This window comes from Phyllopteryx taeniolatus, chromosome 10 (genome assembly GCF_024500385.1).
Source record: "Phyllopteryx taeniolatus isolate TA_2022b chromosome 10, UOR_Ptae_1.2, whole genome shotgun sequence".
Lineage (NCBI taxonomy): Eukaryota > Metazoa > Chordata > Actinopteri > Syngnathiformes > Syngnathidae > Phyllopteryx > Phyllopteryx taeniolatus.
Genome location: NC_084511.1, coordinates 15507516 through 15533649, shown reverse-complemented (window position 1 = coordinate 15533649; position 26134 = coordinate 15507516). Strand labels below are relative to the sequence as shown.

General features: G+C 41.1%; 1 protein-coding gene across 2 annotated transcripts; it reads left to right on the top strand.

Annotated features, from left to right (window-relative positions):
- The first annotated feature begins 840 nt into the window (after positions 1–840).
- On the top strand, positions 841–25309 carry mtnr1c (melatonin receptor 1C). 2 transcript variants are annotated; one of them, XM_061788392.1, is made up of 2 exons: positions 841–1451; positions 21664–25309. In XM_061788392.1, exons 1-2 carry the CDS (start codon positions 1259–1261, stop codon positions 22527–22529), a joined length of 1059 nt encoding a protein of 352 aa, XP_061644376.1. In that variant the 5' UTR covers positions 841–1258; the 3' UTR covers positions 22530–25309. The 2 variants fall into 2 exon arrangements, with proteins under 2 accessions (XP_061644376.1, XP_061644377.1); XM_061788393.1 differs by having other exon boundaries at positions 1316–1479.
- The last annotated feature ends 825 nt before the right edge of the window (positions 25310–26134 follow it).

Genomic DNA, 26134 nt, shown 5'->3' with positions numbered 1-26134 from the left:
CATTTCGAGTCTGCATGGAAGAATAACCAAACATTCTGAAAGTTGTCTCTTTGAATCAATGTAGTGTTTATGATTCCTCGATTTGAGGAGCCACAAACAAAGGATCCTGGTAAAGTCTAGTATGATCGAGAACAATGTTTCAAACTCGTATTTTAGAACTTTTGTTATCCTTGTATTGAGAAAACAGAGACATAACCTTCTCTCAGACAAATGGTTTTTAAAGTTTTTTATCATGAATAGGCTGCCTCGCACCACAGATTTCTGTTTTTGCCACTTTCCTGTGCCATTTCCAGCTAAAAGGGTAACAAATAAAAATTCAGCTGAACTCAAAATATGGCCAGAGTAAGGGTACTGTTTATTGACAGGATCCAAGATAATTATTCTTCTGCCTCGCGCCAAACCTCGTTAAGTATATTCTTTTAGGAGATAATATTTGTACATAGTCTTGTGTTAGAAATGTTGCTGATCTCTTCTAAATAAACCAACAGGATGAGAGTGTGAGTGTTTTTGCGTCCTCTGGTAAAGGAAGATTTTTCTTTTAAATATAACTCTCTTGCTGAAGCTTGATTGAAGTTTGTGCAAGTGGTCATTAATTTGGTGCGTTTACGCAGGATTAAACCGTTTAACCACTCAGTTTTCAGGCAATGTTTCATTTAGGCGGGGAGATATTTGTAAGAATCTCCTGTGAACACACGAGGGCGCCATTTCCCGGTTGCATGTTGCGATCAATTGTCTGGAAATGTTTTTAAAGCATCTTGATCTGCGGGATGTCAGCGGTGGGGGGAGGGGGTGGCTCCGGGTGCACGGCACGCCACACACGCGCACACTTGACATGAAAGGCGCTCACAAGTCATGTGTCTCGAGAGCGTCAACACAAGTGCAGCCATTATAGAGATGGGAGAAAAAGCCAAAACGGAGTGAGCTTGGCATCCTTCCATTACGCACCGGAGGGCTCACATGCCCCCCTGGAAGCATTAATACCCCTTGGCACAGTGGAATGGACACACGAGGAGCAGCCGGACCCCTCTGACTATCTACCACTTCGTTTATCAACTTATTTCCCTGAATGGAGTCAAATTCTCATTACTGCTGCTGCCGCGCCAACACCAGACACGTCGGAGCGTTCTTTTGGATTCGGACCACCAGGAAGTTGCAGACTCCCTCTGGTTAAGCCTTCTTTTTTGTATTCTTTTTTTTATTTACCCCACTCAAAAGAGGGAGGAACACTTGCACCATGGTCGCCGTGCCCTGAGGGGAGATGGATTTAGAGGCAAGGGGGCTGAACGGCTCCACTTATTTGTCCCGGAATGAGAGCGGCACGGGACTGAGCGCCTCGGCCGGACTGTCCACTGCGCTGGCCAGCGTGCTGATATTTACCATCGTGGTCGACATCCTCGGCAACGTACTCGTCATCCTGTCCGTGTACAGGAATAAAAAGCTTAGGAATGCAGGTGAGACAGTGGAAACAAACCTTAAGTGGTGAGTTCATGTATAAAAAACAAAAAAATGTATTCATCTGTCAAAAGTGCAGAAAGGAAATTCTTTTTTTCCCCACTTTATTGTTGTATTTGTGCATGTGTAACGGATGCCAACTGGCGCTGGACTGCGCAGGATGCCCACCATTACACATGCGTTACATAATCCATACACAATTCAGAATCTTCTTGACAATCCCCCCCCCCCCCCCCCCCCCCCCCCCGCCCCCCTCCCTAAACACGCACACACTCCTTGAACCCCAAAATTAGGATTTGGAGACCCAAATCCAGAAGATGTCAAGGGGGACACATGACATTTGATTCCTTGGATTTCATTATAATGATTATTTTCAAGAATAATTTGTGACTGGCCGCACAGTGCTGGTTATAGCATGTCTGCCTCAGAGTTCTGAGCTTCTGGGTTTGAATTTCGGCTCCAGTTTTCTTGTGTGAGGTTTGCATGGTCTCCTCCTTCTCGAGTGGGGTTTCTCTGTGTACTCCAGTTTACTTCCACATTCTAAAAAAAATATGCATATAGGTTCAGTCAAGGCTCTGAATTGCCCATATGTGTGAAAGGTTGTGTTTGCTATACTGTATGTGCACTGTGATTGACTGGTGACCAGTCAAGGGTATAAACCACCTTTTGCGCAGTCAGCTGGGATAGGCTCCAGCTCATCTAAGGATAACCGCTATTGAAAAAAGTTTGATGGAAATTTGTGACCAAACTCCAGAAGACTTCTATTGGGATATGATTTAGTTGTCTGCAGCTATTAATTCCTAGTTATTACTCGCTATGATCAGCAGTATAGAGGATGGATGGATGTTGAAATTGCGACTGAAATACACAGAATGTCTGGTGGGATGCATTATAGACATGGAAATAATCATGAAAAATCACATCGGCTGCGAACTGCTCCAGTGAGAGTTGGAGATCACGGCTTGATGAAGCCAACAGAACCACCTCATCTGCAAAAAGCAAAGATGCAATACTGAGGCCAGCAAGGCTGCACCTAGAAATTCTGTCCATAAAAGTTATGAACAGAATCGGTGACAAAGGGAAGCCTTGGCGGAGTCCAACCCTCATCAGAAACGAGTCTGACTTATTGCCAGCAATGCGGACGAAACTCTGACACTGGTTGTACAGGGACCGAACAGCCCGTATCAGGGGGTTCGGTACCCCATATTCCCGAAGCACCCCCCACAGGACACCCTGAGGGACACGGTCAAACACGTTCTCCAAGTCCACAAAACACATGTAGACTGGTTGGCGAACTCCCATGCATCCTCAAGGACCCTGCCGAGGGTGAAGAGCTGGTTCACTGTTCCACGGGCAGGACGAAAACCACACTGCCCCTCGTGAATCTGAGATTTGACTTCCCGACGGACCCTCCTCTCCAGCACCCCTGACTAGACCTTACCAGGAAAGGCTGAGGAGTGTGATGCCCTGTAGTTAGAACACCCTGGACCTCTGTATGCCAACTGCTATTGTGAAAGGAGCGCGTCTTGTATATTTTAATTTATAAAAAATGTTTTATGTCGTTTCTTGTTTTATGTTTGCTCTAAAAATGTACAGCACTTTGGAACAGCTGTGGTTGTTTTTTTTAAAGTGCTCTATATCATATGTATAATAAAGTTAAGTTACATTTACAATCATCATCATCCCACGTTATAATTATAGACTGAAATGCATTTGCAGCGGAAATCTTGAATGTCTGGTGGGATACGCAATAGTTGTCCATTTCTTCATTTCCCATAAAACGTTTGCTTTCAAAATTCTACAGCCATGATACCTCAGCCATGCATTCCAAGTTAATTTTATGATTACTTGTTATAATACATTTGTGACTTTGGCCCAATCCATAAGGACTTGGCTTGTGGACTGGAGGATCACAGGTTCGAATCTCACTGTGGAATACAATGTGAACTTTGGGACTGGTTATCAGTGGAAAGCTAGTCTAGATGCCTTCCAATACACGTGAAAGCACAATATCTTACATATAAGGAGATCCTACATTAGGCCCATATTGTGATAAATACATATAATGTAAACGTAAATTTTTTTTTTTTATTCTGTGCACACAAAACGTTTGATGCTCAATGAATCCAGATGATGAAATTGCTCCAATAGCTGATCACTAGTTGATCAATAGTTGACACTGGCAGTTTGAGTTCCATGGCAAATGGATCAGCTACACTAAATACTTGCAGTATACAGCTCAGTTGCACCTAAATCCTGTTTTTAAAAACTCAATATGACTTAGAAGTCACAGGCAACCCTGTGCTTGACAGGCTGTTATCTAAAGTGAGTCCCCATAGGTGTTTCGACAGCCTTGCCTGTCTTCGGTCACATCTCTCCATAAATAACACCCCCTTCCCTCCATTTGGCTTTATCCTTGGTGCACCATCCCTGATAAATCACATCCCTCCCTGTATGAGGCCCTGTAGTGGTTCATGAGCTGCCAAGGTGAGGGACTGTTGTATCACTACACACATCATGCCATACACTTGAAGGGTTCCAGGAGCAGCGTGAAGGTGAGGAAGATGTTTATTACAGTCACGTTAATGCTATTTTTCTTACCTTTGAGAAAGGATTACGTGTTCAAATGAAGTGCATGTTCAAATAAAGTGCTTAACTTCAGAATAATTCTTTGAAAAAAAACTAACAAAATACAGATACTTCATGTTTTGATCATATGGGTAGAAGCAAAATCATGCATTGTAAAAATGCACTATACATAGGTAGAAGGGTTTTCCAGAATTTTGAGGTCAACTTTGGGGGTGGTATTATACATGGGTCCACATTATACACAATAAATTGCGGTATTTTTATTTATTTTTTGTGTGAATGGCTCCCACCAACAAATCTTACACCATTGGAAAGTCTGTTCATTTTTCTTTTAAATGAAACGCCATTTCTAAAAACATGCATTTGTAGAATGACTACCACAAATGAGGAAGTGCGTTGCACTCATGTAAGATTTGCCAACTCTTCACAGTTCATGCCAAACAACTTAAGTCTGTTGTTACTACTGACTTTTGTCAGTTGTTTTTTTAGAATAATTGAAGTCTTATCAGTAACAATGGAAATGTTACAGCTGAATCTTTTGACAATCGCAGGTGTGTGGTAAAATCTTACGCAGCCACTATAGCTTGGCGTCCCCTCCTCATGCTGGTTGGTCACACATCGCTGTGGAATGGCAGTCAACTCCTCAACCAGAAGTTGTTACAAGTCAGCCAACCTTTATGTTGTTGCCTCTAACACAATCAGCACGTCTGAGTGTATACTCTTGGTTGGAAGGCTGCACTTTTCTTTCTCCTCCCAAATTCCTGAGGCAGCCCCTGATAAACAGTGAGAGTGTATGCGGACATTTTAAGGCTCGAGTTCAGTCCTAGACTGTGGAGATATGGGATTACCACAGATTGCAATCTCCATCTGTCTCTCCATTGACACGCTATTGCCTTCAATGATGACAAGCCTAATTTTTTTCAGAATAAGCTACTTGAAATTAGCAGACAACATTTTACATGGTTACATACTCTGTATACACAGTTGTGCTGCACATTCCCCAAATGTACGTTCCTTACCAATGGGACAACATTCATCCATCCATTTGCTATACCCCTTGTCCTCATTAGTGTCATGGGTGAGCTGGAGCCTATCCCAGCTGACCTCTGAACCTTCAACTGATCCCAGCCAATCACAGGGCACATATAAACAATCACTGACACTTAACAATTTAGTCTTCAATTAACTAAGGCCAAGTATCTGGAGAAAACCCATGCAAGCTATCACGTTTTTATGTTTTTGCATATTTGTTATGATGCAGCTTTTAATTTTAAGGTTATGTACAGAAAAAAACTAGGCCCTTTGTACCTTGCCATCTCAGTGAAGGTTGTAAAGTCTTGTGAGCAAACTAATGACCAAGAGTCTGGGGGTCACAGTGATGCTAATGAGCACGAGAACTATGTGGTGGTATGGTTGGTCAGAGTGCTTGGAATAATGAGCTTTTACAGTTTCAAATACATTACATAACAAGATGTGGCTGAATTCACGTGCTAAAAGCTAGTTGGCAAGAAGTATACAATTTGATTATCGAATAGTTGGCTGGCCTCAGACAAGAACGCCGTGGGTCTCTGAAGTGAATGTAATGCGTAGCACTATCAGTGCGCAACAATCTCTGCTCTTACCAACCCATTTATAGCATTGCTTTTGTCATATGAATGTTTAATTTTCGTCTTTCAAAGAAAGCAAAGTCCCGGAACAAAGCTGTACAAGTTCTCTTTAATGTTTAGCTCATCTCCTCTTAAGAAGCGGCTTGTCTGATACAGGAGTCGCAGTACAATGGAGATTGTTTAGCACTCTGTCACCTCATAACAACAATGAGTTAGGAACCGGGCTGCATGGAGTAACCTGTGTTTAATTGAAGACTCTAATGCATGTGAGTTTGGTTGTTTGTGTTATGCAGTATGACAGTATCAAGACGGCGACATGCAAAAATGTGTTTGGCTACGGATGAGTGTAGGACAGAAGTGGCTACATCGGAACTGGACCCAATGTTAGGAGTTTGGTGGTGGTGCAGGTCAGGTTGAGTAGTTGCGGTTTCGTGTTTTTTTGGTGTGTTGTTCAAAGGCACGTAGGACATGCACTGAAAGCAAACAGCTACCTTGACAGCAACTGGTGCACATTTTAATCCACACCACACTTGGTAGATTGCTGCTTTATGAAGTTCAGTTCATTACCTTGCATTAGTTTACGGGCAGATCTGCCACATCAAATATGGCGGGTCGGGCACACTTACGTAAGACTGCAACGACGAGTCAACACACTCAGGGCAGAATCTGTATATACAAGTCTATGCAAACGCACAAACATTTGTAGTTTTTTTTTAAATGGTATAGTTTTGAGTTTCAGTCTCCGTATTTTGCACCATTTTCATAATCATAATCATCTTCACTGACTAAGTATGTTAAAACACAAGCAATTTGTGACTGGTGACCAGTTCAGGGTGTAGTCCGCCTTTCGCCTGAAGTCAGCAGGGATAGGCTCCAGCGCCGCACGACCCTGAACAGGATAAGTGGTGTTGAGAATGGATGGATATTTTGTATTTTATTGATTATATTGTATTGTTAGGCAACAAAGCTTCACTTTTGGAATAGCAATACTGTATAAAACTGTTGGACTGCATTTAGCAGGTAAGCAAACCTAACGTTTTTATGCACTGCAGAAAGATTTTTACATAAATCTGACACCATGACATAACGTAAGGAACAAGTTTGTGTACGTAAATGTTAACTGTATTTTTGTCCAAAAAAGGTAAAAGACAAAAAAGTAAACTAAAAGTGGATTTATTCCATTTTAAAAAACACAGAAAAAAGCAAATTCTAAAATCAATAAAATGATTCACGATTCCTTCCACGAAAAGACCTGGACATTTATTGCTAATTTCCTCCGCTCCTTTTCCATTTCCTCTTACCTGTATGAAATGGAAAAAATAATAATTACACAAGGCAGTTTGTAAAGTTCATATTTATTAATTATATCAGTAATGCATTTTATTTTGGGTCCTACAGCAGGGGTGTCAAAAGATCAGGGGCCACATAGAGCCGAATTAGAAGTGAACGGGCCCAGACCACAACAAGCATACTGTACTTATATATTAAAAAAAACAAAACAAAAAACACTTTTTTTCTTTTGTTTTTATTTAAAAGAGCACAAGTACATTAGAAAAACCTTTAGCTTGAATGAAATTTTAAAAATGTTAGATAAAACCCCTCAGTTTTCTTATTTTGCTTCAATTTGTCATCTACATGTGTGCATAATAACTGAGCACAGTGATTGTATTTTAAGGCACAAAACTATTTGGGACTGATATAGTATTGCACTTTAAAATTAAATCTGAAGACTTTGAAATTATTACCACTCCATTTTCTAGATGAGCATACTATTGTATAATTCGTAAAATTATCCTTGTCCCCATCACCGCAATGTGTCCTACACAGGCGGGGCCGGGATTTGAACCCCGGTCCTCAGAACTGTGAGGCAGATGTGCTAACCAATCGACGACCGTGCCGCCTGGAACAATGTCAATTGTGCAAATGGTGCAGAGCTGTATTGTACATCTCCGATTGTCCAAAGCAATGATTATTTTCTCATCCATTTTCCTATACTCAACAACTGCACAGGACGCTGTGTGTGACATAGTCCATTCTCAATGCGGCTTGGCTGTCACGATGCGAATGCGGCTTGTAATTCAACTCTCCCAGCTTCAAGTGGATGGGCGAAGGAGGCAAATTTTCATGTGCCCGCCCCCACTCGCGCCGCGTCAAATGCATGGATTTGCGTCCATCCGCGGGAACTGCATTGATTTTCTATATAATCACGCCGCGTGAAACGCCCAAAACACATCCGATGTGAACATGACACGCACCTGTAGTTTCATCATGACTGATGAAGTTAGATCATGTCGTCATTGTTGTCTTTGTTTGTCATTGTTTTTATTTGCTTGTTACTATTCGCCTTTTTTCAGATTTATCTAAACAAATGCAATCACTTGAGGATCTCCCTCTATGATACATGCTTCATTACATGGCCTCTGCACTCCACCTCATAAGTGGTGGGTTGCCAAGGGGTGAATCTCTGTACTTTTTTTCAAGTTCGTTTACTTGTGGATGAAAGAGGCAAACTCATGTGGTGAGTAGAATGACTTACAGTTCAAAAACAGTGACTCCAAGTCCGGGCTGCAGTGTGTTGAGATCCAAGATGTCGGTACACCATTTTTCGTTGATATCGAAGCATATTCCTTTTGTTTTCCCTCAATTTTTTGTGGCAGCCCCTGAAGCCATGGCGCCCTTAGAATCTGCCTATGTTGCCCTAATCGGCAACCCGACCCTGCTCCAAAGTGACAGTGCATAGGGGGCACGATGACACTGTGGCACCGCCAACAGGATGTTAAGATGAGAGTGTTCCAGTGGGGTTAAAGAAACTAAAAATACATTCACAAAAAGTGCTCAGAGACGGACAGGGAGAGGGAGCAGATGGTGGAAAGAACCTACATATCAGGCACTGTGCTTCGTGCCTTTTTGGGCATGGACTTTTTTTTAAAGTCATCTAATACAACTCGCTTGCTGTTGTCACAAATAAAACCTCAAAAGCGGGGGTGTCCCTGAGGGTGTGCGTGCGTGTGTGTGTGTGGGGGGGGGGGGGGCGGGTGGGTGGGTTAATTGAGTCATTGGATCATTGAAGTCATTAAAATGAGTCAAACCAGGCCGGGCTCCTATGGGAATATCACTTAGGGCGCCACATTGTTTACAACATGTCATAATTATTTAGCAACTAAACAGAGGATGACATTTTATGTATTTCTAATGTGGTAAGCATGGACAACGTTAGAATAATGACATTAAATCACACCAGAAAAGATAACGACAATTGCATTACGCTGCTTTCGCTTTCCATCCACATACTGTATATGGTCGCGTGGATAATATTTACTAGACTAGTTAACACACTACTGCAACAACTTTATTCTAGAGAAACATCAAATTTCCATTCCGATGCGTTGGACCCATGAACTACAATCTGTCACGATGCCAAACATTATTTGTTACACAGAATATCCAACGGTGGAAGCCTCACAGTTTTGAGGACTCAGGTTCAAATCCCGCCCCACCTGTGTGGAGTTTCCATGTTGTCCTCGTGCCTTTGTGGGTTTTCTCCGGGTACTCCGGTTTCCTCCCACATCCCAAAAACATGCGTGTAGGTTAATTGACGACTCTAAACTGCCCATGAATGTGAGTAAGCTTCTTCCCTCTTGCCATTAACTTCTTGAACAGTTAACTTACAATTCCATTGCAACATGCTGCCAATTTTTTGTCTTGAGTTTGTTGTCACTTTTCTGTCAGGCCAATTATACATTACTCGTGCACTCACTGTAGTAGTCTCGCCACGCTCCATTATTTGCATATCTGTTGTTGACCAATACTGGCAACTCATGTGCCTGAGTAGCATCTGCAACATTTGCATAATCGACATCGCACTACTAGTCACTTTAAACTGCATAAATTTCTTGAAGTCTCGGCGACCTTTGCACAATGGTCATTGCACCGAACTATTGTTCTATTTGTCATTTCAAACTGCTCTAATTGCTAGAGGACTCTGCATCTTTTTGCACAATTGTCAAAAATAAATAAATAAATAAATTGTACCGACATGACCAGATTACTTGCAACCTTTTATTCCTCATTGACAGTTTTTTAAAAAATGTTTAATGTCTTTATATCTCAAAAGTATTCTCTGTCAATTGACTGTCTGTTGTCGTACTAGAGCGGCTCCAACTACCCGAGACAAATTCCTTGTATGTTATTGACACACTTGGCAAATAAAGATGATTCTGATTCTGATTGGTTGCTTGTTTAGATGTGCCTTGCGATTGCCTGGCGACCAGTTCAGGGTTTACCCTGCCTACTGCCCGAAGATGGCTGAGATAGGCTCCAGCAAGCCCGCGACCCTAGTGAGGATAAGTGGTACGGAAAATGAATGAATGAATATCTAACTCCCATAAATATGGTGCAAGAAACCTCAATGGTCTACTACATTTTTTCCCCATATTAAATGATGTGCGTAGAATGTTTCCGTAGCCATCATAAAACTTTGATTAACTGTACAGGCAATGCCTGAAGTAACATTTCCCACCCCTGTCATACTGGCATAAAAACACTGAGGGACAATGTTTACCCCCCCTTTTTTTTTTTGGATGAGATATTGCAAAATGCCCCAGAAAGAGAGAAACACTCATCCAGAGTTAATGCTCCGTTCACTAAAATGACTCAGGTCTTGCCAGTTTGAACTGTGTAGTTTTGTGCAACTTTAGAGGCACAGTTCCCGCAAAATTGTGTACTTCAGCTGCTTCAAATTTTAGTTATAACTCCAAAAATAATGTTATTACAATATATGGATTTCGTTCCTGTGGCATCGACGCAAGTCAGAACACATCGTAGTCCATAACCAGAGGTGGTTTGAGTACCCAAATATTGTATTCAAGTAAGAGTACTATTACTTTAGAATAATATGACTCAAGTAAGAGTAAGAAAGTATTCAATGAAAAAACTACTCAAGTAAAGCGTAACTTGTGAGTAACGTCTGATTATTATTATTTTTTAAATCAGAGCATGAACATCAAATAAAATTAAAAAAAATAATAATATATGGGAGTTGACACACACCTGCCACCATTTCCATTTTTAACTGCTCAAAAACCAACAACACATGCATTGGGCCCTACAGAAAAATAGATTGCTTTATTCGCTTAAATAACTTAATGGAGAAGCGGTTTGCTGAACAGACTTAGTGATTGTGTGTGCGTGTGCGACACCATAGGGATAGTGCTAATGTTGCCAATACAACAATAGAAACATATGCAACTGACCGCAAGGTGTTTTCTCAAGTTAGAAGTGGGATGAAATATCTAAGTTTGGGCAGTCACAATTTAAGAGCTGCATGATAAAGCTGTTGTTTTCTGGAGTGTGTAAAATAAACAGTCGCGCAGCTGTTTTTCCCCCCCAAAAGGAGCCATTTTGATTGACTCGCGAAGGTCATGTGACTGCCTTGTGACGTCTGATTGGTGAATTGGAGTCAAATGATATAAGTGATCCCGTTTGATTGGCGCAACGGGCGCCCTATGTGGAAGTCGAAGATGGACTCTATAAATAGACGAGCAAAAGCAAGAATGGATAAATAAAAGTAGCGACCAGCATGTCGGTCATTGGAACGGAATAAATGTATTGATCCTTCTTCACATAACTACTCAAGTAAAAGTAAAAGGTACGGTGCATTTAACATACTTTGACAAGTACAGTTCATCGCAAATGTTACTTGAGAAAATGTAACGCAGTAAATGTAGCCCTTTACTACCCACCTCTGTCCATAACTAACCTACGCTAATGCAGTAGCAAAGTCACAGTAAATGTTTGTATGACTAAGATTTCTAGGCCATAAATATAAAACAATCAAATGAAAAACAGTAGGTATGGTTGAAACTGAGTGTGCCTTTTTGTGTTGCGTGACAACGTGGCTGCACAAGCTAGATCATCAATGTCATATGTCGGGACTATGAAGACTGAGGACTCCACACATCGGTATTGCTTCTTTTGAAGCCTATGTAGAAGTACACCAATTTTGACCAACATGTAATATGCTGCAGAAGTAAACTATGGGTCTATGGTGATGAAGTGGGTTCGCATTACTGACTTTTGTGCAGTAAGCGTGGGACTGATTCTTACTCAATGCACTCTGGCAGGAGTAAATGTAAGGTGGTGCTGGCATTCAGTCATATTAAATGAATGCTCCTCGGTGTGAGGTGGGACCAAGAGTCTGAGGGACGAATATAAAACCAGAGCAACTGGAGATTCATGTGCAGCCATGCAACTTGTCTCTCAATGTGTTTATTTTTTCCCCCCCGTCAATTGTTGCTTTGTTTTTGTGTCTTTTAGCAGTGTTGTATAAATGTGCATTAAATATGCCGACATATGGAATCTATTTTTATGCCTGCATGCAAGCTTGTAGGCTGGAAGGGAAGAAATGAGTCACATTTTATTTCTGAAAGTGTTATAGACCTTTTGTACAGAGCTGACAACCATATCATGCAAACGTATGGCTCACTGCTGTTTGTTTGATTCTTGTATATATACAGACATATTGTTTGTGACAAATAAAAGAGATCCTGTGGTGCATAACAATCATGTGGTCTTCAAAACTTTTTTTAAAATAAAAAATAAAAAAGGGACAAATCCTGGCCAGGATCACAGTCAACATGAAAAGTCACAACATTAGCTAGAAGAAATGAACACACAATGTACAGACCGACTCATTACACAACAAGAGACTGGTGGTAAGGACACAAGTGAAGGAAAGAAGCTGTTTGACAATTGAATATATATACACATACAAACACACACACACACAGTTCTGCGGACCTGGGTTCACATCAGCCCTCTCTTGTGTGGAGTTCGCATGTTCTGCCCCTTGCCTGCGTGGGTTTCCTCCCACATCCCAAAAAGATGCATGGTAGGTTGATTGAAGACAACATTTTCCGCAGGTATGAATGTGAGTGTGAATGGTTATTTGTCTATAGTCTATGTGCCCTGCAATTGGCTAGGCACCAGTTCAGGGTGTACTCTGCCTCTCGGCCTGAGTTAGTTGGGATAGGCTCCAAGCACGCCTGCGACACTAGTGAGGATAAAGCGGTACAGAAAATCGATGGATGGATATAAAACAAATAAATAAATAACAAATAACAGTAAGCTGGGTGAGCAGGAAGTGTGGCTGCTGGTGTCAACGACACAGTCCACCACAGTGGAATGCAGACATATTGGATGGATGTAGAGGGGACACAGAAGGATATGTGCAGTAGTTGAGCTTGCTGCACGGATGTGACAACAACAAAGCATCATCCTTCGGTGAACATGTTTAGTGCACATGAACATCAGGACTGAATCATGAACTGAATGAGGACGGACTTGAATTATTCTTTGAAAAAGAACGGAACGATTCGGTGAACGAATCTTTTGCACGAACAATTTTTAACCACCTGATTCTAGTGATTCAGTCCACTCAAAAGAACTTCCATGCCCATCACTAAACTAAATGCACCTTTTCTTCTCATGGTACCAACCTGTTTTGGCTTTATTATTTATTGGTGAGTTTCCATTGGTTAAGAAAAAAAAAACATTTTTTGAGAGAATATGTTCTATTATGAGTATCTCGTCATCAAACTTTCAAAGTGTGGTGTGACTCTCATTGATCGAACAGAGTCATTATCGCCGCAATATTGTAACATTTCAGAATAAATGGCTAGAAATGACAAAAATAATCACACACGCTAACATTAGTCTTATCTCTGCACACTGTAGTATTATACTCTACAGTATCCACTTCACTACAACTATCTATTTTCTTTCTGTCCTCAGTCTCCATCGAAACAAACAACCATTGACACATTCACAACTATGGACAATTTAGAGCCTTTAAATGAACCTAACATGCATTTTTTGTAATGTGGTTGCAAGTTGGAGGACCCAGAGAAAACACAGACAAGTTTTGGGAAAACATGCTAACTCCACACAGGAAGGCAGGAGCTGAGATTTGAACCTGGGACCTCTGTGCCCTCAGTTTCTTCCAACACCCACATGCAGAGAACTGCGACTTCATTGTTCTTGTTTGTTAGCATCTTCTGACTCATGCACTCATGTTATTTTTTTTTTTTTTCAAATTTTTATGATTCTATTTAGAAGTGGAAAACTGACTGCTCCAAACTGAGGCGAGTTGTGGAAAAGTGAGGAAATACTTGTTCAGAAGATTAAGAGGTTAATAATGTTATTGTAAACTTTTACAATATTGTATGATGAAAATGCAGCATTGTGATAGAGTGGTTACCACCTCTGTCACAAACGGTATAGAAAATGGATGGATAGATGTACTGATGACATAAACATTACCGGATTATTTTAGTGTTTTGTAACCGGTTGGTTTTCGACTCTCTGTGTTGTGTATGGTTGTAATGACGCACAGCAGTGTTGCTTCGGAGTTGAACTTTATTTTGTCTACCTGACAAAGTCAGCACATATTAAACAGCACTGGAATATGTTTGGTCACTCAAATAAACATGTAAATGAAAAGAAACAATATACATTTCTCCGGCTGTAATGGAACTTACCTCTCCCATGACGATCAACAGTAAAAGGGGAGAAGTAAAGGATGAGACCCAACTTATAGAGGGCAGTGTCACGTTTTATGTGTAGTGATACACACTAGAATTAAAGACAAGGTAAGTGAATTCAGAGATTTTTTTCTCAATACAGTCAACATGTTTGAAAACGTACAAAGAAAACACTTTACTACTGAATTTTGGAGATATTTTGGACATACTTGGCAAATAATGATAATTCTGATTCTTTGACATGCTGACTGACGCATTGACAATTTGGTAACAGAATGTCAAACTAAACTTACGCCTTCTGAGACCACATCTATCTTTTGGCGCAGCTAGTCTAACGCCAGGACACACGCTGCTGCACCATGATTAGCTGTTGTATCCCTGTAGAACTCTTCGAACTGCTTCAAGACAGGAAAATAAATATGTGACTTAAGTGTGGCGGCATTAAAATGTTTCCCACTAACCCTAACCCACCCTAATTCTAACCTTAACAAATCGTAAACTGCTTTAAGCCTCAACCCTAGCCCTAAACCTTACCATAACAAACTTCTTTGTTTTTATTTCATACAAATGTGATACGTTTGGGATGGTCATCTCGTTGCATCTGAGTAGCCTGCCCTTCCCGCGACGCAGGAGCCAATCATGTTGCAGTGGGGCGTTTCCTGCCTAGCAACTATATGGGAATCCTATTAACGCGTGATTGACAACTGACCAAAGAACGGGGACGGATTCAGCACATTCAGCGGACACGCTTATAGTGTTCCAGAGCTGAGAGAAAGGCTTAATTTTTCATCATTTTGAAGCCTCATTTTATATGCTTAGTGAGAGATTTTTAACCATTGAATTTGGCATTTTTGTTAACAACACTGTTTACTGTGGTGTATCAAATGTACAAGACATTTATTTTAACTTTACACGGACAGTGCATTTAAAGTTGCTCAGATTTTATGTGATTATAAGAAATAACATATACAAGATATTTACTAAAACATAACTGACTCTGTCATATTTGTACATTAGCACTAGCGTGAACACAACAGGAAAGGCTGGTCTATCACAGTCTGTTGTAGTGACAATGACAGAGAGACACTCTTTCCTTTTACTACTCATTGTCAATATGATGCTGCTGCTGATGATGAAGCTGGTGTTTGCAGGTTGAATTACTATATATAGTCTTTTCAAGAACAGTGATGGAGATCATGTAGAAATAAATAGCTACTATACTCCAGCTGTGTTTTAGTCCTTACCTCATCCTCTTGACAATAAGGAGGAGCGATTGCCAGAGTTCAGGCTGTAGCCCGGCCCGCCCGGACACTGCAGACGCAAGCCCTGGTTTGCAGCATGTCAGCCAGAATTCAAACCCCTGCATAATGACAAATGCGCACAGCGAGTTGAGCGTCACAAACACAACCTGACAGGTTTGCCCAGTGAGCTGACTTGAGAAGTAAGAACAAATCCGTTAATTTTTATTTCAACAAGGCTGAGGCCCATCTGTGGAAAAGACAAATGTTTTCATTACATTTGTATTAGGGAAAAATGGGGCCCAAAATAGCCATCAAATGTAGATGTACATGAACAAATATACATTACTCCTCTACCCAGTGGTGTTTTTCTCATTATTAATATTAATGTGTGGGAGCATTCCAACATCATTAACAATATCATTCCATTAATTTTTTAAAGTAGATTATTACATGACATTTGAATTCTGAAAAGCATTTCTACCTTTTTAATTTACCCTTGCTGACACAGCGCTACTCTCGGTTGCACAAACCACCGCCGCCGCCTTCTTGATCGATTTTGCAGCATAATTAAACGTATCATCTGGTCATCTAGGTCAATTTGTTCTAGTAGACACTGTTCCACGGTCGCTATTGTTGTTGCTTTGTTCCTTGTTACGGAAAGGGAAGTAAAAAACGGCTACCGGAAATGGCCAAAAAATGCAGAGGAAACTCCACCCTGTGGCGTCCTAGACAATACCGGCCGTAGCGACACCTCCGACTTGGAGAAGAACTGCAGTACATTTTCAAAACTGCGCGCGTGGGTTACGCTCGAGTATAAAGGCAAACTGCACGCGGAATAGCCGCAGTGACGTCAGCGCGGGCACCGCCTGCGCGAGTATAATGAAGCCTATCGGCTCCAGCACGCCCGCGACCCTAGTGAGGATAAGCAGTACAGAAAATGGATGGATGGATGGATGACACATTTCCAAGGCTTATAGTGTGTGGCCCTGCTGACCAGACACGCACCACATCATCCGCCCACTGGAAGATGCAGCCCTGGACTTAACCAACCCCAATTTAGACAGCTGGCTGCAACGACTGACAAAAATCGCATGGCTGCATGGTTCAAAAGAAAGAAGAAGGCTTTTCCAGTGTTAAAATAGGCACACTGACCTTAAAGCAAAAATATGGGTGACAACAGTAACAACACTACCCACAAGGTCTCCAGCCGCTAGCTGAAACATTTTTAGACTTAAACAACTTAACAAAATGTGCATGTTTCATACAACAGTTACACAGAGAAATAAATTACTAACATTTAAGTTATATTTACAGTGATTTGTGGTAATTAACTTGTTAGAGGTAAAAAAAAAAAAAAAAAAGAGAGAGAGAAAGAAAAGTTTCGACCCGGGTTAAGCATGTCAACTGTTCAAACCTCTATTACCCGGTTCGTTTATTCTGATCGAGGTGATTCTTCAATGATTAGGCCGTTTGAAAGGTTCGACAAAATATTTGAAAATACAGAGTCAAACAAAGTGTGTGAAGGTTCAGCGTTGGGCTCTCCCGCACATGCCACAAAACAGCGTGCCGAAGAGACCGTGGAAGCTTTCGTCATAGTCTTTTATGCAGTCGTGCAGTCTCGGACCAATCCTAGCTTTGCCTCGGTGTCTGGGTACGCTTGTAACTTCAGTCCGACGTGCTCACCGCGCTCTGAGATTGCGGTACTCAGAGACAGCGCATGCTCCATTTTCTATAATTTTACTAATGAACGTGTTGGGTATTGGCAGGGATACGTTAGTACATCCGGCATATTGAATGTGTCTATTCTTCTTGTATCAAACGGCACACTCCAACAACGCCCCAAGTTTCCGAAGGTTTCGGGATGCAGAGAACTTTCCAACGTACCCTGTGTTGATAATTTGTGGGTTTGTTGTGTCGGTGCGACTAAGCGTAATATGTTTAGGAGATCTGGATATGTATCTGTAATGACATGTATCAAACAAAAGGTGTATGCAGTGTTGTGTAAGCGTGCAGCCAGTAATATCTATCAACCTGAAACAAAAAGTATAGATTCGGGAGAAGAATCACCACACAGAAACACAGTATTAGAGTCAGCTAGCAGCCAATGTTATGCCAAGCTGAGAATACACCGTTTTTTTTTTTTTTGTGTCTTTTTTACATTCATGACAGGCGCTATGTCAGATTACCAGACATCATGTCAAAAATTTTGTTCTGTGTCTTGGACCGGCTGACTAGCCACATTACAAGTATGACACCAATCAGTCCCCACCTGATCATCGCGTGCCAAGAGCATGGTGGTGGATGGCACAGGTCTTCGGGAAGGTGGATCAAAAAGAAAGGGTTCAGGCAGCAGGGAAACAGTGTGTGGGCATACAGGACCGTGGGACATAAGTGCTGGTCTGCGGGGTTAACCGGAGCTTGGCTTCGCAGGAAGAACGAGCGCATGGTGCGCACTCACAGCATCGCAAAAGAGAGAGAAAGAGAGAAAAAAAGAGAGAGAGAGAGAGAGAGACCGAGAGAGAGACAGTCAGGGACTGACAGGGATTTAAAGGCGCTCTGTCACACTATTTGTCAATTTCTCGGAACAAATCGTCGGCCCACATAGGACAAGTCACTCGTGTAGTCAGAACTCAGCATTAGCAAACAAACTTTCAACTTTCATTTTTGGACTAAATTTTGGGGGTGCGCATTATACTCGAGAGCGTATTATACACGAGACATTGCGGTATTTCATTTTCATTTAATTTTTAATTTTTGTCTAGCGCCCTCTATTGACAAGCTTCTACAGCCTCTACCCAAGTTGCAGAGGAAATATTGTTTTAATAATATAATCACTTAAATTTTTATAGCACCTTTCAAGACACCTAACAACAGATTATGGCTGTGATTGCTGGTTTAGCACAGAGATATTGAATGTAAAAACAAAAACTGAAAGAGAGAATATTGTACTTTTCCTGGTTGCCTAAGTGGTTGATGCCCCACCATTATTTTGTACTTGAAAATGAAAATGCCACTGAGTGAGCTAATAAAGTACATATGTAAAATGAAAGGTAGATTAATAAAGGGTGATTGGATCATCACAGGCTTTGACGAGCCAACGTGTTGTCAATCAAATCACACACTATCTACAATTAACACTGTTTTCCAATTCCTTTTGTCTGACTTGATAATAATTAATAATTTAATAATTGATTGAGATTATTTTCAGAATAGTGGGATAGTGAATACATTGACCAAAAAGCTGACATATTCTTTGTTGAAAAAAGAGTGGCTAATTGATAATGCTTTTCCGAAACACCCAAGTACTGTAGATTCAATTTGGACGCCATTGCATGACCTCCTTTATCTGATACAATATGTTATCTGACACAACATTACAATATGATTTATATTTGATCTTCCTAGCCCAGTAACAGCTACACTAACAACATCAGATGTCATTTTCTATTATTCATGCCTCCGAGAAGATCCAGTGTCACGCAACCTCTAGCTTTGACCTCAGGAGGATGGGATAATAATGCAGACTACGACACCATAATCACAAACCATGTTTGTGTGTTTGTGGTTGTGTCTGTCTTTCTGTCTTACAGTGCAATTTATTCACAAATACTGATACTGTAGGCCTATGAGAATTGGGAAAACAGACGTGTGTGCTGTATGTATTGGGAAATGACAAATTGCATTTCTGGTATTGTTTATATGCCTGTGTACATATACACACATTTGCCAGTGAATTAGGTACAGCTCCGTGAGCAGTGAAATCATCCAATTCAAAATCTGCTTCAAAAATCTGCCTTTACATCCATAATAATGTTTGTTTCTAATCAGCACTTACATAGGTATTCGTTTAGCAATATGTTACAGTCTGCCTGCATTTGGGCCAAGTCAGGCCCATGAATCTTGCACCTTAAACAGCTGTGAATAAAGCTGGCTGTTTGTGGCAGTTGACACCCACTTTGCAATCTGCATTTCCACATTCTACAGGACTGGAGTGGAACAGTTTTGGACTTTTTTATTATTATTATTTTTTTTAATCAAAAGAGTCTGTGTTCAGTGAGTGTTCAGGATCACTAGGGCGTGTCTGTGCTCTGCCCTGTTTTTTTGTGGTCAAGCCAATCATTCAGTCCAAAGCAGTTAATTGACAATTCATCTGTCCATGCATTTTGTCTGCTACTTTTCATTATTAGGGTCATGGGTGAACTGGAGCCTATCCCAGCTGACTTTGGGAGAGAGGGGCACCCTGGTTTGGTAACTAGTGGTAGATACTGTATATCTGGGGAGAGATTTGTCTGAATTTTTTTTAACACAAATACACTGTATATACACGATTTACACATTTTTCGGATCCACAAATATATCTGCGATTCACACGTGTCTTTCAGATCCAGAAATATATCCATGATTTACATGTCTTTCAGATCCACAAATATATCCATGATTTACACACATGTTGTAAATCGCAGATATATTTGTGTAAATAATTTTGAGACAAATCTCTTCCCATAAATATAGACAAACAACCATTCACACCTTTGGAAAAGTGTTTGTGAAATGTAGGAAGAAACCAGTACCTGGATAAAACCCACACAAGCACAGAAAGAACATGTACTGTATATGTATTTTATTTTGCTTTGTTTTACTATTCTGTCTGCAGCCAGGTCAACATTGCAAATGAGACTCTATTCCCATTTGTCTTGCCTGAATAAATAAATGTTAAATAAAAAAAAATATATATATAAATAAATCTATACTCCACATAGGAAGGTCAGAGCTGACCATACTGCAGAAATTTGAGGCAGACGTGCATTCCAGTAGTCGTTAAAATTACTGTATAAGAAATTAATCTAAATTCAAGACACACTCTTTTCTCTCATATGAATTCAGTCCATATCAAAGCAAAGAAGGAAACACTTTCAGCAGGATAAGCTATTTGCGATCACAATCGAAATCCTAACTTCGTCTCTAAACTGCTATTTTGCCCACCATTTAACTTTACATAATATAAAGAAAGTGTCCACTGATGATATCATGTTTATGACTTGAAACAATTTCTTTTTACAAAATGTGATCTTCAGAAGGTGGGCCTTTAATGTGAGGTTCATCGACAGGAGCCCATAAATATGTTTTCAGGAGTTAATCGAGAACTTCTTTGGCTTCTGGAGTCAGGAAATGTTTCATGGGACCAGCAATACCATATTTTTAAGACAATGCTTTGTTAAAATGGCGGCACGGTGGCCGACTGGTTAGAGCGTCAGCCTCACAGTTCTGAGGTGCGGGGTTCAATCCCCGTCCCCGCCTGTGTGGAGTTTGCATGTTCTCCCCGTGCCTGCGTGGGTTTTCTCCGGGCACTCCGGTTTCCTCCCACATCCCAAAGACATGCATTAATTGGTGACTCTAAATTGCCCGTAGGCATGCCTGTGAGTGCGAATGGTTGTTTGTTTCTATGTGCCCTGCGATTGGCTGGCAACCAGTTCAGGGTGTACCCCGCCTCCTGCCCGATGACAGCTGGGATAGGCTCCAGCACGCCCGCGACCCTAGTGAGGAGAAGCGGCTCAGAAAATGGATGGATGGATGGATGGATGCTTTGTTAAAATGACCCAACAACCCTTGTGCATGTGAGAAACAATGTTCTTGGATGCCCTTAAACATTTCCAGGAGTTTATGTTATTTGAATCCCAGACAGGTTTTCACTCTGCATTTAAGATAGACCAGGCTTACCATCTTTTTTAAGACAATGCTTTGTTAGAAAGAAACCATTGAAAGTAAAAAAATTCATAGGATTAATCCGCAGGTGATTATGACTTTCTCACACATTTTCAGGAGTTTATGGTCCAAGACATCAAGACAGTCATTTATTCAGAATTGAAGACGGATGCTGAAGAAACAGAGCTACCAATGCGTTGTCAAAGAACTTTTGTGAGAACGTTAGAGTCAAAGTGGCACTTATTCGCGGTTTATGCCAGTCGGATCAGGACTGTTCTTACGCATTTATGACAGTTTATGGACGTTGCATGAAGGACATTTGCTGTTGTTTGAATTGAAAATGTTTGCTATCAGTCCAGACCACCATCCTTTTAGGCCAATTCTTAGACAAAACAAGCCTCAGAGAGCAAAATAGACTCTTGTATGAGAGGAAGTCACAGTTGGGATTCTAGAGTCACAGTTGGAAGAAATCGGGCGCCATCTGCTGTGGTTATTTTTGTTCTGTTTTTTAACAATGCGCTGTTTCTCCAGGCAACATCTTTGTGGTGAGTCTGTCGGTTGCTGACCTGGTGGTGGCACTGTACCCCTACCCTTTGGTCCTGACAGCCATCTATCACGAAAACTGGATCATGGGGGACCTGCACTGCCAGGCGAGTGGCTTCATCATGGGAATCAGCGTCATCGGCTCCATCTTCAACATCACAGCTATTGCCATCAACCGCTACTGCTACATCTGCCACAGCCTGCAATATGACCGCATGTTCAGCCTGAGGAACACCTGCTGCTACCTGGGCCTCACCTGGGCTTTCACCGCAATCGCCACGGTGCCCAACTTCTTTGTGGGTTCATTGCAGTACGATCCTCGCATCTACTCCTGCACCTTTGCCCAGACTGTTAGCTCGTACTACACCATCTCAGTGGTGGTCATCCACTTCCTGATCCCGCTGCTGGTGGTGTCCTACTGCTACTTGAGGATATGGGTGCGGGTGATCCAAGTGAAGCACCGGGTGAAACCGGAGCAAGGGGCCAAACTAAAACCAAGCGACGTGAGGAACTTCCTGACTATGTTTATGGTTTTTGTGTTGTTTGCTGTGTGCTGGGCACCATTGAACTTCATAGGCTTGGCAGTGGCAATAAACCCAGTAAAAGTTGCGCCCAACATACCCCAGTGGGTCTTTGTCACCAGCTACTTCATGGCATACTTCAACAGCTGCCTCAACGCCATCATATACGGACTACTCAACCAAAACTTTCAAAAAGAATACAAGACGATTCTCCTTTCTCTGTGTGTCCCACGTTTGCTCCTGGTGGAAACCTCCAGATATGCCACAGAGGGCCTAAAGAGTAAACCCTCAGCTGCTGTAACAAACAATAATGTAGCAGAGATAAATGTATAGCAGAAATGTTGTCCTGGGGAAAACCAGGAATCTTGTGTTCACTCAGTGCCTTTAGACAGGGTGTGTATAATTTCCAAGTAGTCCCTCCATCCATTTTCTAAGGCACTTATTGTGTTCATGGTCACAACACCCAAGCAAAAGGCAAACTCCATCCTGGATTGCACGGCAGTTATTAACAGGGTGTTTGCGATCAGAGCATTGAGTGGGAATGTAATACACCTCAGCTGTGCTGGCGGATCACCCAAAGTCTGGAATACAATAAGTATGTTTTTGTTTTTTAAATCTCATCTCTGCATGTCCACATCACATGTGCTATTGACTCACTGCATTTTTCAGTCAGATCCATTATGAGCATGTCAACAAATAATAATAGTAAAAAAGAAAACAAGTGTGTTTTCTATTGCACTGTTCCTTGATCTTTAGAGCAACTTTAATGATAAATAAGAGTCACTTTTGTTAAGTGAAAGCCTTTATCCAGCCAATGTGGGATTCCAACTGAAACCTTTTCATTCAACACTGAGCTCATATCCCAAGGAGTACACACTTAGTTGGAATGTAGTGTCCAAGAACATTAAAAGTGGGATCTGCAATTACTGAATAGAGGACTGATGTAGCCGGCATGGTGAACGACTGGTTAGCACATCTGCCTCACAGTTCTGGGGACCGGGGTTCAAATCCCGGCCCGGCCTGTGTGGAGTTTGCATGTTCTCCCCGTGCCTGCGTGGGTTTTCTCCGGGCACTCCGGTTTCCTCCCACATCACAAAAAACATGCGTGGTAGGTTGATTGAAGGGTCTATGTTCCCCGTAGGTGTGAATGAGTGCGCGAATGGTTGTTTGTTTATTTGTGCCCTGCGATTGGCAATGACCGGTTCAGGGTGTACCCCGCCTCCCGTCCGAAGATAGTTGGGATAGGCTCCAGCAGCCCGCGACCCTGGTGAGGATAAGCGGTGAAGAAAATTGATGGATGGAGTACTGATGTATTACTTAATCTTCTATGCATATAAACGTGGAATGGAAGCCTCTTTTTCACTGAGAATGTAGACTTCATTACTTATACTTCATTACTTAGACTGTTAGACTCTTGTGGCTCCAATCCATTATAAAAATGCATGTCTTGCTATAAGTATAATCCCTGAAATGTTCTAATTCGATTGTAACACTGAGTTTATTTAACTGTTGAAAATTAAATTCCTCAGGGTTTTGCTCAAGAAAGGAAAGAGCAGATGTTTAGACAAAGCATACATTCATGGTTATTAAAAGTCAAACACAGTGGCATGATACGCATCAGGGAGCCAGTAGTGTGATCGCATGATAATGCATAATTTCCCAACAATCTTATCTACGTTTCAGCTCACAGAAAGTCCCAAAGATGTCTTACATATGTGACTGAAATCAAACTGGGGATATTTGTAGATGCAGTGATCGGATAATGCCGACGTGACTCAAACTGTGGAGGCGCTGTCACATCGCAGAGCAGCAAAATGGCCCAAACCTGCGCATACAAACATACGAGACAGCGTCTCTGATGTGTAAAGAAACATCCAACACGCCAGTGGAAGGTCAGCCACAGATGAGTAGCTAAAGGTGCTCCAGGGAGGATGACGGCCTTCGCTGTACCACACCAAAGAGTCACGAACTATTCTTCCCATAGGAACAAATGGGGAAAAAAAAATGTTCATTGGTCAAACTCTAGCCAGTGTAAAGCCTTTATTAACTGAACAGGTAATGTTTTAAATGAGATCCCAGACGGTGCAGTCAATCCATATGTGCCTGTGTTTGACTGTCTACTAGTTCAGAGTGTAGTCTGCCTTTCGTCCAATGTCAGTTGCTATAGGCTCCAGCTCCCCGTGACCCTGGACAGGCTAAGCGTTATTGAAAAACGATAGATGGATGATAGATGCTTTAAATTAGATAATCATATTCTTAACGGTCACACATGTATGAAAACAATTACTATAAATCACTGTGATTTTAATATATGAACACAATAAAATACTCTACAAACAATCAGCCAAATGAGGAGAAGGATGCAATTAAAGTTGCGGGTTTAAAATTAACTGTCATACGTGTAAAAAAAAAAAAAAAATTAATAAAAAAAATTCACAATTCAATATAAAAATTTAAAACAACAAATGTTTTGATAATAACCGACCAAATGTATAGCACCTGGCCAGTTAGTCATGGGGAAAAAAACCCCCAAAAACAAAGAAACAGCTGAACATGCAATGAGTTCATGCCTTGATGCTAGATGCAATTGGGGTTTTGTTCTGAATTGTACAACCTTTGGAATGTTGGAATTTTGGTCTTATGGTATTACACAAATACAGTAAATTGTTTGGCTCAGTGCTGTGCAGTAAGTCGTTTTTTGAGTATTTACTGTTCAAAGTTGTGAAGAGTATACCAAAATAATTGAACTGTACACTACCACTTTTTGGTTTCTGATTGGCAGGAACACAATGGGAAAAACACAATTTCTCAAATAAAGCTTGTTTTGTTCTTGTAATAAAGAAGAACACAAAAGTTGGATGTCCTTCATTGCTGTCCTTTCTCTTCCTCTTTGCTACTTTGTGATACATGCCAGATCAGCCATATTAAGGTGTACCATTCCAAAAACCACTTTATCCAGCTTATAGTATTATTATTAGAACTATGTTTGTTCATTGTACCATTATAGGTCAGGGTCTGCCTGTGATTAAACATATGTGACCCTACAGCATGAAACCGATCGGAAGGTGCAAAGCCATATTTTGAGCAACTGTGTATACAGTACATTTGCTGAAAAGGGATTAAAAATGCTTTCCAATGATGAATAGATTGGAAAATGGATGGATGGATGTCCATTTAAAGCTCAAAAATGGCATTTCAGCGTTAGCCTAGCAACAATGATGTTTTGTTTACACCACAAGGGACTGTATTGCAGTGTCTCGTTGGTCCATACATGTAATGACATACATTTGAATTAAATCCGGGGCTGCTGTCTGTTGAGACCAGACATGATCTGGTTTTCCTTGTTTTGTGCTCGGTAGCAGCTGATTAGTGTCGTTGATTTCTCGTCGTTGTCTGACTTTTCTCATTGAGGTTTTGCTGAACCCATTCAATAATTTTTATTTATTTTTTTTGAGGCATTATTCACATTAATTCCAACTGGGAAGTGATGTTTACTTATTTTTCTATTGTTTGAATCCCATCTGAAACGGAGATGCGACTTCAAATTGGTTTCAGGACCCAGTGGGTATCTCGAAAAAATGTCAGCCTCTCTCAAAGACTGGGGGTGAATTAAGAAAGTTTCAACACTGCAAACTCCCCGTTTTAGATTTTAGTTTGTGGGAACATCAGTGACATTTAACAAGCTCCCTATGAAGTTACAGAAGAAGCATGGGACCATGTTATTCGATGTCTTTCTTGATTTATTCAAAATCAACAACGTTGTCTTTGATTTCTACATTATACTAAAATTCTACTGAGGGTAAAAAGCATTCCCTGTCCTTATACAAGCTTGGATTCTACTTCTATTAAGGTTTTTGGATGCTGCAGTTCCCATCTCTGGCTAAACTTCAGTAAATGCTCTGTTCTGCAACTTCTTAACATCGTTGTACAAGTTGTAC

Bases quoted from the DNA above. Each gene is read 5' to 3' on its own strand.
- mtnr1c (XM_061788392.1), top strand. From the start codon at position 1,259: ATGGATTTAGAGGCAAGGGGGCTGAACGGCTCCACTTATTTGTCCCGG. The intron at 1,452-21,663 runs GTGAGACAGTGG...CTGTTTCTCCAG, and splicing joins TAAAAAGCTTAGGAATGCAG to GCAACATCTTTGTGGTGAGT.